Source organism: Quercus robur, chromosome 5, assembly GCF_932294415.1.
Source record: "Quercus robur chromosome 5, dhQueRobu3.1, whole genome shotgun sequence".
In the NCBI taxonomy this organism is placed as follows: domain Eukaryota; kingdom Viridiplantae; phylum Streptophyta; class Magnoliopsida; order Fagales; family Fagaceae; genus Quercus; species Quercus robur.
The window spans coordinates 7,297,024-7,311,796 of NC_065538.1; the positions used below are offsets into that span (position 1 = coordinate 7,297,024).

Genomic DNA, 14,773 nt, shown 5'->3' on the forward strand with positions numbered 1-14,773 from the left:
ATTAAACATGACATATTTAATTTACTACTACATCTTGTTTCTTCAAATATATATATAAATATAAATGAATTCCAAGAAATGGAAATTGGTGGAAATCAATTGTAAGATGTGTCTCTTACAACTTCAAAATAATTATGTTGTTGCACTTAGTGCCCTCTTTGTAGGGCCATGACACTTGTTAGTTCATAGACTTCAGTTCATCAGTTTTGTGAATGTGATTGATTCTAGTAGCTTGACTTAATTCAAGTATATATGTTTTATATTTTTCGGATGGTGTCAGAAGCTTTGCTATAAATAAAAAGAAATAGAAACATTCAATTTTGATTACTAAAATTATACTATAGTATTCATTTATAGGTTTGGTTAAGTTTACTTATATTAGGTTATTTGGGTTAATTTTAGTGTTTTACTTTTTAGTCTCGAGTTGGGTTAAGTTTACCTAGGTTAGGTCATTTGAAGTAATTTTAGTATTTTAATAAGAGTATTTTAGACTTTAAACAAAATAATATTCTAGAAATCGAAAGATTTCATTAGACTTTACTGAGGGGGTAAGGGATTGAGTTTATTTGCTCATTTTGGAAAAATTAATATAGGGGGAAATTGATTCTTTCCACAAATAATTGGGGGAATTGTGAACTACTCTAAACATAGAGGAGGAAATGCTTTCTTCTTCTTTTTTTCCCCCAATGAATTTAACAAACCTTTTTTAAAATAAATTTGTACTTAAACATAAACTTGAGTTTTAAACATATGAAAAAAAAATTAGATAACTTTTAGAATTCTTTCTATATGTGCTTGTGTTTTTTGTATGATTTTGTACACATAAAAGAGAATAAGGAAACTTTTTATGCTAAAACCAAAATATTAGCATGAATTTCACAACAAAAAAAAGGTAGTCAATGATTTTTCTTTTAGTTGAATTTTTTTGTTTTTTCTAATAAGGGGAGATATTTAGTGAGTGTTAGGGATAAAAGTCTCTAATGGGTAGAGCATTTTGTATACAAAATATATATATATATATATATATATTGAAAATAAGCTTCAAAAAAAAAAAAAAAAAACACAAACATGTACATAAACTTAAACGTAAATGTGTTTTTCAAACAAATGAAAGAAATTAATAATTCTTTACATTCACCTCATATGTGCATTTTATTGGTACTAGGAAATTAGGTACTTATATAGTTTGAGTTACTTGTCATAGTTGAAATTATATGGAGTATAAGTTGTAGAAAACTAATTGTTGTACTTGTAATAATTGTATCAATTTCTAAAAATAGTAGCCAATCATTTTTTATTTCGTTTAATCTGTATTTTTTTTTTTAAGGGACGCATTTAATGAGTGTTAAGGATTAAGGTAAGTTTGACGTGATCCTAGTTAGTTAATACACGTATGTTATGCGTACAATACATGTCCATTCGTCAAATTTAATGGCCAGTTTGGATGTTTAAAAAATGAGGGGGAGTAGAGTAGAGTAGAGGGAGGGATCGAGAGTAATTCAATTACCTTATTTGGAAGTTTTTTAAGGAAGGAGGAGGAGGGATTTGAAGAGGTTTGGAGGGGTTTCAACTACCTCTAACCCCTCATTTTTAATTCCCCCAAATTGGAGAAATTTGGAGGGAGAGTAAAGTAGATAAATTATTGACCAAATGAATTCCCTTATTTACCCTTTCTAAATTAACAAAATTACAAAACGATTATATAAATAATCTTTGTTTATTTCCTGAGAAAATTTAAGCATTGACTTTTTGGTTGCAAATTTGAATCCAAAGAAGAAGAGGAAAAAAAAAAAGAAAAAAAGAAAAAAAATAGAGCACATACAGTCCAAGTCTTCTTCTTCATCAATCAGAAAATCCAACCATGTCTCTGGATGCATCCCAATATTCCTCGCGAAAGCCAGAACCTCATCGGTGATCCTGGTGCGACCAAAACCACGCTCCTTCAAATCCGATTCTGATTCTGATTCCATCTCCGATCTGAACGAGTCGGCTTTCATCTTCATTGAAATCATCGTGCTATCATTGAAGCAGAGTCGATGGAGATTAGAATGAGTGGAGGGACCGGAAGGTTACAATTGCGAAGAAGAAGAAGGAGGAGGAGGAGCTAGTAACGAAGCCACGCCCCAGAGTTGGCGAGTTAGGGTTTGCTTGAGTTCGAAGAGGTCTTCTTTCTCGCCTCGAGATTAGGCCTCTTCTGAGCCCAAACCTTCATTGTTGTCTTGGTGTGAAAGCATGGTGGTTGAATTGGGCCTCTTCTTTTTGGCCGTTAGGTTTGAATTTTTACTCTTTTTTTAGGTATATACTTTATTTTGTTTTAATTTTTAAAAATGGGTGAATTTGTCTATTTAAATCATTTCCTCTCCTCTCCATCCTAATTTTTAAAACATTCAAACAAGAGGAAAAGCTAACTACTCCATTCCCCCTTACTAATTTTAAAAACATCCAAACAAGGTAGAGGATAACCATTCCCCTCTACTCTCCTCCACACTACTCTCCTCCCCTCTACTCCCCTCTACTCTCCTCCCTCTCTAAACTTCCAAACAGACTATAAAAAAACTCACGTCTCCCGTTTCATTCTCAATTATACAGATATATAGCATTTATATTAGATGGAAAGTAACATTCAAGTTAGATTCACAATACATAATGTTCAATATCAATTTATAAAATAGGTTATAGATAAATGTTAAAAGAGATAAAAATAGTATAGATAAATGTTTTTAAAAAGTCCAAACATACACGAAAACTATGACACTCAACTCTATTGTTCATTAAAAATTGGAATGGATGTATATATATATTAATAGATGAGAAATGTTAACCAATACCCTCAGAGTATTAATTTAGGAACTATTTTTAGAAATATTCTATTGGTAGAATGATAAAACAATTGACATCTTTTTTATATTTTCTCATAAAAGTTGTGTCATAACTTTCCTATTGTGATTTATTGACAATTGTTTTAAGAACATCCGTTAACATGACCCTTAATAAATTTGTGCCTACTGCCTACTCTTCATTTATTATCATAGTTATTTATCAATAATAATTCAATCTTACAGACTTTTTAGCGCCCGGCAGTACTATGGACTGATTGGAATGGTAAAAAAATTACAAAATTGTTATACAATATAAAAAAATATTTAAAAAACAAAGTAGACAAGTTTATATAATATTATGTCATTTATTTATTATAAATTAATAAATTTTTGCTTGTTTATGATTTAATTATAATATGAATATGTTTAATGGAAATAAAATAAAATAATATGAAATAAGTTTAAAATGTACTATAAAAAGAGTTTATTATATTATGCTATTTGCAAATGAATCCATATTTTTAGTGGTGATTTTTTTAATAATAAATGTATTATACACTCACCATGCATGTACCGTTATTTTTCCATTTTCATAATTTTTTGCTGAATTTTTGTAACGTATTTTTTAAAAAGATGCCGAATTATATCCATCTGTATACTTACCGTATTGCACACGCACCATATTTTACTAACTATGGTGTGACTAAGGTAGTGCGCGCATTAATTCTTCACACTTGGTAAGTTTCCCTCTTTTTAACTTCCACATTCTATCTAGTTCCTTTTCTTTCCTGCATTTCTGTTTCTACCTTTCCCTTTTTTTAATTAGGATTTCTTCTTATTTAAGTCATCGATCAATATGAATAATTAGGCTTTTTGCCTCATGAGAGTGCATATAAATCATAAAGAAATGAGTATGCAACTTGAGACCCTACACATGCAATTGCCAAACAATGAATAAAAACCCTAGTTGTTCTTTGCTTTCTTTCAATAAATGTGCTCATATTATATAATGGTGCAGATCCAAGGTATGTTTCCTCTTTTCTTTTAATTACGCATGTTTGCTTCCTATATTTAGGTAATCTACTATTTTAAATGATTGACTCCTCAGCTTTGTCTAAATTGAACAGTCTTAATAAAATCTTGCATGCTTAAAATGTCTAGGTATTACAAATGGATTCTAATCCATCGAATCAAGCCGCATTCGGTGTCTAATACCTTCTTAAACTTGTATATTAAGTTTAGACTTAAAGTATGATTGAATTAGACCTTTGTATATGGGTCAAAAGAGCAGTTTTTGGACCAAAACCAAATGACGACAACCATCTCCCCCTAACCACGAGTTAGTTGTGTGCTCCCAAATCTGTGTCAATGACGGATCCACGTTGGACTACAATTAAAATAGTCATTTGCATGGTAACCACAGTGGCATTCAAGAACCATGCCTTGGGATGCTCATAGATGATATAATGTAATATAGGTGTTTGGAATGAATTAATGACTGTTTTTGTTTAAGGATTTCTTAGGAGTTGATTAAATGTTCTTAAATTTGGATTTTTCAATATAATGATGTAGATCAAATGGTTAAGAGATACAAAGTCCCTTTTATAGTTATCACTTGTTTGATTTTCGTTTTCCAATGTTCATAGAGATGAGATTGACTGCAAAAAATGTGGAGCAACTGAGCAATTCCTTTTGACATGTAAATATGTATTCACAAGGGCACAGAAATAGTCTAGTTAGGGGGTAGAAAAAAAATATAGAAGTGGGAAACATACGCATCTTGGAGCTACCATATTAAAGTAAAAATGTGGTCCTAAGAAGGGTTTACACAAAACATGTATAACACAAGTATTGTTTAAAGCTTGAAGTGCGAGTACTCTCTCCACTTGTTTTACTTTTACTGGTTTGCGAGTCTCTAGTCAAAATTAACGATTACTGATAATTATGAAATGTTTGTGGGAAATAAGGAGTAGTGAAACCGCGGTAGTATAATATGTAAGCTTGGGACCTACGTATGTTTGTTTTAGCTTAAAATGTCATTTTATTTTATTGTTAGACTATGTACAATTATTTCTTTATAGATACAATTATATTTTTATATTATCTATTTTTTAAACCAAATAAATTATCAAAACTAGGCTAATCCGAATATGTTAGAGAAATTATTTCACTACAAGAAACTCCACAGCATAGGATATTCATGAGTATAAAAACAAGAGATTGTTTGTATGAAGTCTAAAGATTCAATTTATGTGTCATACGTACTTTTTTTGTATGTAATTTTTTTTTTAATTTTATAACTAGTGGCCCAAAAAAAATCTTTTTTGGGTGTGTGAATAATTGATTTCATTTATAATGTTGATTGATGCAAGTTTAGTCAATACTTATTTCAAGTCATCTACTCAACTTGGTAAAATCAAGATAAGCTAAGCCTACTCTCAGAACAATCTAGCATCTCAGCTTGGTCTGCCCAAAAACTTGTCAACATAACTAGTGAACTCACAAATTAATCAGGTTCTGAGAATCACGCCAAAAAGTTACAAACCGCTATTTGCCTTTAAAACACGATAGCAAAAATGCATGGACCAGTTCTTCATTATTAACCACTAGGACAACTTTAAAAGGAAACAGAGAAAGAAACAAATCTTGTGATAGAAGCATGTTTTATTACTTTCTTATCAAAAATACAATCGGTTTGGTTGAGAGGATATAGAAAAGTGAGAAAATATAATATTTAAGAACGATAGAAAATGTTTTAGTTTTCTCCTCATATGTGTTTAGTAGGGATGATGGAAAAGTTATTTGAACAAATTTAAAATTACATCCTTACTACATTAAGTCCAAAAATGAAGAAGCTTTTGAAAAACTTTCGGTTTCCATCTTTCCCTTTTTCCACCCAACCAAACCAACCAAAGTAATAATTTTCTGAAAGAGGTTTAATATTTCTACCAAGTCTTACTATTTTCTCTTTGACTCTTCTTTAATAATAGTACATAGTTTATAATATCATTCAAGCCAACAAATTAAAATATACTAACATGACATAGTGCTGGGGACATTTTGCAACAATGGCTGAAATACTAGAACGAGCCCAAAACTCCCCTTAGGTTTATTGAAATTGTGATTAATTTGAGAAATTAAAGTCAAACCCTAAATTCTAATATTTAGTGAATAAAGACTAATGGTGCATCACAAGAGTAGAATCAAAGTGCAAAACAACAAAGAAATGGAAAATATGCATAATTCGTTAAATTTGGAATTGTTTTGCACATATAGCAAGAAGAGGAATTTGAGAAGTGGTGAGGGAGAGAGAAGACTCCTTGGTACCACTATTTTCACCTCTAAATTTCATAATGCTGTAATTCTTAATTGGTTGAAATGGTTTTTGTTTTGAAGTTGTGGTTTTAGAGGAAAAATGTGAATTTGTTGGTTTAGATCCGATTGTGAGGCATTACAGCAAGCTTTGGACGTTCTTCAGGACTGGTCCATGCATAATGGATGACGTACGCCATGGACCTCTTTGGAGCTAATTTGATGTTTGTGCTCAATTTACCTTCATTTTGGCAAAGGGTTGGCTTGCTTTTTACATCAAAAGGGAACGGATTGAACAAATGGGATTGGGTGCTCTTCCCCAACCAATTCAGCCCCTTGAGAAGCTGCCCTAAAGGTTAGCATGTAGTCAAAGTTGGCCTAAGAAGTCAGCTTGTTCTTAAGGGCTAAAAATGGTTCATCTGAAGGTTTTAGCCACATACAGTAGTTGTTAGAAGCCACTATTTGGGTAAAACATTTTGGTACCAAACCTTTTCCATGAGTTTTAGGTGCTACAAGTGTGTCCAGCCCACTTTGCAACACACATGGCTCATGCTCATGCAAAAGATACAAAAATGACAACTAAATTGCACACAAATTTTTTTTTCTTTATTACTTTAATTAGGTGAATTTTATGAAGTTATAATTTAAAAAACCGGTACAATCAAAGAACCAGTTTGTACCTCGATTCAACCTGGTTTTTAATCTATTTTTACTGGTTTTACCAGTTTTTTCCAGTTTGGGACATTTTACCAAATGAACTGGTGCCCGATTTCCAATTAAACCGGCCGGTTTGGTACGGTTTTTAAAAGTGTGTGAAGCTCAATATATGTTGGAATTAATACATTGGCATACTACCACAATTATGTAGGTCATAACTTTATAGAATATCATAAATTACTATCATTTTTTATGAGAATTGTTATATTCATAATATTTTTCATATCAAATTATATGTGGTAAATTATTATTGGTTATAATTTAAATTCATAGTTTAAATTATTTTTCTGCTCACTTATTACAATCAATAACAACCTACCATTTAAAATTTGTTGTAAAAAATATTGTGAACTTAACCTTTTTCTATTTTTATACAATAAGTTATTTTAGTTGTAGGATTTTCAATTTATCCTGCAATAAATTTTATTAGTTTTATTATAACATTAAATACAAAAATATAAAGATGCAGCCAAAAGCTTTCGTTGTGGATGTAAGCCACGTTAACTCTTGTTACTGCTTTCTATAGCTCTCTCTCTCTCTCTCTCTCTCTCTCTACATAATTTATTTTCTTTCATCTATTCTATTTTAACACGGAGAAGTGTATGAACTCTATAAAGCTGCACACATTATATAGAATACAAAAATCTACGTGTAGTACGTATAATATTTTAGGCAGTAATAATTATCCACAAAGTTCAAGGGTGCATGTTTACCCAAAAAAAAAAAAAAAAAGTTCAAGGGTGCACAACAAAGAATTGGCCACACCATAACATAATGGGAATAACGGCCAAAACATTGAAAGGAACACATGTTTTTCTGTCTTTTTTTTTTTTTTTTTTTTTAATTATTTTTAAAGGGAAACGAAAGAGAATCGGTAGCAACCTATATATCAAATTTCACATACCAAAGCTTAAATAACATATAAAGTTTGAAATGAAAAATGGAGGTTTTGCTAACAAAGATGCTGCACTTTTTTTTGTGGAGTGTGGTCGACGAGCTATTGCACCACCTTCAGAACCTCCCTTGCCTCCACGTAACTTTCCCGACTCAAATATTTCTTGCTTTCGAATGCAACCTTTGTCATCACAGTCTCCATGCAAACCAACTGTCCCCCCATTTACACCATCAAGTCTTGCTGTAGAAAATCGGATATATATATATATATATATAGAATGTTAAAATTAAAAGGATAAAAATAAGTCATTTATTTATAGTTCTATTATGGACCATGCAGCAAGTTTCTTACTGTGAACTATTGGGTCTTGCTTGAGGCGCTTTGAGAGCTTGGAACCTTCATGTTCTCATGTGGAAAAGCTTCCCATAGCCCCGCTTGACAGGACTAATTGAACGCATGAGATGAATAATAAGCATCCAATAAAAATTCTTCAATTCTTTTTGCTTAGGGGCATTTTGTTCTTCTGATTAAAGGCAATTGATTTTTTTTTTTTTTTGGGGGGGGGTGTTGGAGGGGCAAACCTATTCTCAAAGGTAAGAGGATAAGAGGGAACTATACACACAAACTTTTGGATTTCGTGTGAAAGTGTTTTCTGGTGATCAGAGAACAAACAAGAATGGTCCATGTAATTCATGGCTATAGTAGTATAGTACTATATATTTTGTATCCAGTAAAGTGAAAAAGGAACTAAACGATACCGCCAGACCAATATCAAATCACTGAAAGTGAAGTGACTTTTTTTCATATCCTTCAACGTATGCGTTAGGTTTGGGTCCATTTTTTTTGAGAAAGAGCACTGTGACTTAGGTTTGGGTCCATTTGATCGAATGATTTATTTATAAGTCTAGCTCATAGCCAATAGGCTCAATAACCAAGCTCGTCCATGGTCATCGGGCCCAGTCTTTAAAGTTTGGCAGAGCTCATTCCTATTAAGAAAGCATACGTAAGAGTGGGAGAATGAAACATTCCATTTTAAGAAAGCATAACTGAAACGTGGGGGAGGAATTGACAATGATAAATGATTCCATCACTTTTTCATAGAAAAAACCAAAAACAAAAACAAAGATGAATTATGGGAGGCTAGACTGCTAGTCTTTTATCCACACAATTAATGGTCCCGCTTAGATTTTTATTTTCATTTTTTTAATTTATTTGTGTTATGGTTCAAAAAGTACAATCTATGAATTGTTATTAGAACTAAAGTTGATTTGGTGACCTATAAAAAAATCATCTACCTATGCTATATCAATAAGAAATTATTTTGTTTCTAAAAAAAATATAAGAATTTTTTTTTATTATACAAGTTTTATTACAATAATAAATTGTACTAACAAATGAATGTTCGGATGATGTTCAAAACTTTATGTGCTAACAATAAATTTAATAATTTAATAAAAATTAGGCTTGTAGAATAAAAATATTCAAAGAAATTTAAATAGTTTGATCGTGTTTAAAGGCTTATTACATAAATGTTATTCATGTGATAGCCTATTAATTACCTCCACTAGGGAGTTTCAAAATAATTACAATTTTTTTTTAAAAGCTTCAAATTAATTAATACATGCAATGCAATATGTTTGTTTAAAATTTTCAAATCTTTTTTTTTTTGAAAAATAATTACAATATGCTGCTAACCCCGCAGTTCGAACCCTTTCCCCCCCTAAACCCCTAAGCACTTTGTGCATGAGGATATGTCAATTCAGTTACAAGGCCTTTGGCAAAAAAAATTTCAAATCTTCAATTTGAAATGAATTGTTAAAAATCAAGCACCACCTCTCTCTCTCTCTCTCTCTAAAATTTTAAATTTTCCTCACATCATTGCCTACATTTGCTAATACTTTTTTTTTTTTTTTTATAATCTGACTTTTATTTTTATTTTTTTTATATATAAGATAGAAATTCTATTTTAACCTAATCTAAGTGTATATGTGTGTGAAACTTCTTTCTGGAGACTTGAACCTCAGCCCTTACCTCCCATATCCTACAAGCACTTATAGGGCCTGTTTGGATATGCTGTTTCAAAATGTGCATTTTAAAAACTAGCGTTTTTAAAACGTGCATTTTGAAAACTCCATTTTAAAAACCACAGATAAGCGTTTGGTAAAAATGTGAAAATATGCGTTTTCTATTTTTAAAGCCATATTAAGCGTTTGGATAAGCTGCTTTAAAAATAGTTGTTTTGAGTGTAAATTCCAAAAAATGACTTAACTATTTTTTGAAGGTTATATTGTCATTTTTCCTGTGATCAATGTTTTTTTTTATTATTGAAAATATGTAATTAAGCTTAACAATTACATTAATAATAACAACAATAATGATGTTTTCGTTGTTGAAATTCATGGAGAGAAGTTTATCAAATTTAAAATATTAAAAATAACTCATCAAGAAAAAGATATTAAAATGATTAGGAAAATAATTATATTAAAATGTTAATTGCCAACAATATCAATACTAGACAATCCATTATAATAATAAAAAAGTTCTTATCCGAAAAATTTAAAACCAAAACACCAAAACAGAAATAATAAAAATATTGTTTACAACCCACAAATGGATCGAGCTATTTTGTCATGAACAAATTTTATCTCCTCATCTTGTATATTTTCAACGTTTGCCTATCTGCTACTACCTTCTCCACTACTATTGCTTTTTGGTATGTCCAAGTCATGTTCATCCCAATTGAATCCCTCATCTTCCCTATCATGTTTTCTAATAAAATTATGCAAAACACAAGTAGCAACTATAATGTTTCTTTGGTGCTTAATGTCATAAGGTGGCATTTGCTTCAAAAATTTCCATTTATTCTTCCAAACTCCAAAAGTTCGCTCAATTGCACTTCTAAGTGATGAGTGAACATAATTAAACCTCTCTTCTATGTGATTCCCTCGACCAGCTCGTCAAAAATCTGAAAGATGATACCTTTGTCCCTTATAAGGTGGCAAATATCCTTTCCTTAAAGGGTATCCAACATCAACTAAATAATATTTTCCTAGTAAAAGAAAAAAAAATGTAAGATGTACATAAATAATATCTTTCATACATATTTAATATATAAAAAATTTATATACCTGGTGGTGATTTTGGAAAGTTGACAGATTGTCAACAGATAGCATCTAAGAAAATACGCGTATCATGTGCTGCACCCCCACCCCCCCCCCCCCCCCCATCCAGCCATAACAAATGTGAAAAGTAAATCAAAATCGCATTCTGCCATCACATTAAAAGATGTCACACCCTTTCTATTATAATATGGAGCTTTCTTGTTGTCTCCAACAACAACTTGGATATGTGTACCGTCAATGGCACCAATGCAGTCCTAAAATAGAATATAAATTTTAGTTACTTAGGAAATAATCCTAACAAATATTAGAAACAAATTAGAATGTATGAAATGAATACCTGAAAGTGTGGCATGTACAATGGATTCTTCTGTATATGTCTTGGAACTACACTAAATGTAGGGTCAGAAGACTTGAAGATATCCATTGACATTATGTTAAGGTGTTTCAGAACTCTATGAAAATGTCTATGTATAGTCTCACCAGAATGTTGGAATCTTTCTTGAACCATCCTATAACAAGCTCCTTGTCCAAGTATCATTAAACATATACCTACTGACTTTTCAAGCCTAATATGCCTTGTGTGCTGAAGTCCATATGTATGGTGTAAAACATTACACAATTGAAGGAAAACATGTGGCTTCATTTTAAACATTTCGTTTCATTACCCGTCAAACAATCCATCAACCACATATAGCCAGTTTGTTCAGAATCTCTACAAGGTTGTTTATCAATATATTTCATATAATATGTCACTGCAACATGATATCCAGCAACAACAAGATCATATAATTCTTCATCATCATATTCATCGTTTTCCACATCATAAGAATGATCTTCATCACTATTATCAATATGATCATTGTAATCCATAGGAATATCACCTAAAATATTATAGCAATAAATTAGATAAATCATAATAAAGAAAATGAGTAAACATTTAAAATTATGTAACTGGATAAATCAAAATAAGTATCTATCATACAACAAAAGCCCACAAAAGTATCTACCTAATAGTCATGACTGCCCATAGTTAGTTTGTGACAAAAATCCCCTAGGTAGACTCAAAGACAACTTATCTTAAGAGCACCTTACAGTGGATGTGTTCTTAAGTAAAAAGTACTTTAGGAGCACCTTATACAAAATGGCAATAATACTACCGTCAGAGCCTCCCAATAATACTACCTTATACAAAAGTACTGTAAGTTCAGTTTCTTATAGGCCAAACTCCTTAGGACTACATATTGGCAATAATGGTACTGTCAGAACCTCTAAAGTTGAACCAAAGCATCAAAGAAATGTGTCTAAAAGAAGCATCAATGAAATAGAGCTCAACCAAACATAGAGATCCAACACCTTCAATTTTGGTACCAAAAGAGAAATTTTAGTAACAAACCTACCTTATATAATTGTAAGAAAAATGAATTCTAGTAACATTTTTCTTGGAAGCACGATTCAGAGAAAATGTGATATATTTTGGAAAATTTTACCTCATAATCTTCCATAAATAACATGGATATTAAGATCAGCTTGTGTCAGAAGACAGCCAAATGGCAACCAGAAGCCGATTTTCTCCAAGATATGAATTCTAAGAAGAATATATATAGTAATATACTTTGCCCACAAATTAAAAGTATTTTCATTCAATTTTTTTCTTGGCAAGTACATATTTTGCCAAGAGGGGAAAACAAAGGGAAGGGAACAGCCCAACTACATGAGTTCTGTATGCGAGCTACTAACCAGCTATAGCAACCATGTCCAACAAATTATGAGGTGAATCTGTGATGCCTTCAAATTATGAGGTGAATCTGTGATGCCTAGTACAATACTCTTTTCTTTGAGGTGCTACTCTTTTCTTCTCTCTATGTTAATATGTAATGTACCATATAATGGCATTGTCATGTATAGAGATAGAGTTATAACTATGTTTCAGGAAAATACATTATGGTTGTTTTAGATACTGGTATTTTGATATTATTGTGCAGTTGTTGATTCTTATCAATTATTATAAACCTTTTATCTGCCTTCAGCATGGTTAATAAGTTTTTTCTCTATTGTATTGAAAGAGTAAAATGCACAATCTCGTTTTTTGGTCAATTGTCAGAGTTTTGGTACTGGCTATAGTTGGTTTAACAATTAACTACCTGTGACTATGAAGCTACTTGGTATTGGAATTTCAAGGAGCATCAATGTAAATATTTCTAGTGGGTGTCTTAAATTCACAATGCGAGACATGTTTGCATCAGTATTTATATATAGACCTGCAATTGTGAATTTGAAGGCATCACAGATTCACCTCATAAATTAGACAAAGAGGGCCATGAGATTTTTAAACTCAATTATTGAAATTCCTATGTTCCTGAGACCAGCTTTTTCCTTCTTTCTTTCTTTTCATAGTTATTTATTTTAAATTTCCTATATGGTCTATACTTTAAAGTGACGCTACTCGTCTAATTGACCAGAAGTGAATCTTTCATTTGCCTTGATAAAAAAAGATCCCCAAAGAAACAGTTAAAAGCATCATTGAATGCTTTTCCATATATAGCCAAGGAATGAAACCAAACACAACTATTGCATTCAAACAAAAAAAATTTCTAAACGAGTAGAGTTCAAAACGATGCTTGGTAACTCAGAAGCCAGGACAGGTGACCAGACTGTTTCATTGATATCTAGAATATCACACTTACATTACCACTGCTGACTAAGACAGTTATTTGCCCTTGGAAACTTCAGTTTGCAACCATCAACCTGAATGTTATATGGACTTTTCACAATACAAATGTGACTGATTCATGCATTAAACAATCAAACATATTAGATAAACTGAGGACCTCTAATCAAATTCAGAAATTTCTATAAGATTCACTACAAAAGCACAATATAAAAAATTACCCTCCATGTAATACTCTATCTTCGTAATTCAAACACCCTAACAGCCCAACAAGTTAAAACACCCTAACAACCACATTATTCAAAGGATAAAACAACAATAGAATGAAAAACATCTCTCTCTTCCATAAAACATTATTCAAAGGATAAAACATAAAACACCCTAAGTGCCAAAGTAGTGCCCTCCTAACAATCTTGCCTCCTCTTGCAGAAACTGAAGTTGTAAATATGGTTCTTCCATCACAACAAACATCTCTCTCTTCTCTCATTTCTGAAAAATACGTCCTGCCATGAGGTAGAGTTCGGAACCCTTCTCAATGCCATCTAAGGTGCACACGCGTTCCATGACATTACGAATAGTACTACTTGGCTCCACTGAAAAAGCTGAGTTCCTTAACTCCACAACATCACAAATATGACTAAGTTGTTGTGTCAACTGTAATGCCATTCCTCCTTTCTTCCCTTTGCTTTGTGTGGATGATGGTAAAACTCGTTTCTTTCCTTTGTTTTGTGTTGGGTTAGGTGGTTGTGTGAGGTTAGGAGTCTCATCTTCATAAACGTCATCATCATCATTTGGAGAAGATGAGTCAGTAAAAGCATCACCTAACCCCTCCTTAGGTGTCTCAAGATCATCTGGTAACACACCTGAAGTGGGGGCCCATGCTAAATCTCCTGTAGCTGCAATGTCCTTAAACATAATGTCTAATAAGTCAACATTCTCCAAACCTTTCTCTCGAAATTTTGCAACTTTAGGAACCTCCTACAATTTTGAATATTTTCATTAATAACTCAAATAGCATGGTTTATCTACTAATACAAAATATGTACAATGGGTTATACAAAACATACCTTTAGTTTCCTCTCCCACCACTCATTAGTTGCAGCTATTGTTCCTTTGGCTGCATCCCAACCCAATCCAGTTTCACTTCCCTTTAACTTATTCCAAAGTACCCAATCTTTCTTCAAACTATCCCATTTATGCTTATACTTCGCCCCTAGGATATTCCTTTCTAGTTTTCTTT

At 31.8% G+C, this 14,773-nt stretch overlaps 1 protein-coding gene across 1 annotated transcript; it reads right to left on the reverse strand.

Moving 5' to 3' along the window:
- Window positions 1-10,933: 10,933 nt before the first annotated feature.
- On the reverse strand, window positions 10,934-11,844 carry LOC126727735 (uncharacterized). Its single transcript, XM_050433655.1, has 2 exons — window positions 11,203-11,844; window positions 10,934-11,119 (listed from the first exon to the last, which is right to left on the reverse strand). The coding sequence occupies exons 1-2, from the start codon at window positions 11,515-11,517 to the stop codon at window positions 10,934-10,936; spliced, it is 501 nt and encodes a 166-aa protein (XP_050289612.1). The 5' UTR covers window positions 11,518-11,844.
- Between the last annotated feature and the right edge of the window lie 2,929 nt (window positions 11,845-14,773).

Excerpts from the sequence above, each read along its gene's own strand:
- LOC126727735 (XM_050433655.1), bottom strand. The coding sequence starts at position 11,517 with ATGTTTAAAATGAAGCCACATGTTTTCCTTCAATTGTGTAATGTTTTA. Across the intron at positions 11,120-11,202 it reads TGTACATGCCACACTTTCAG|GACTGCATTGGTGCCATTGA; the intron begins GTATTCATTTCA and ends ATTCTATTTTAG.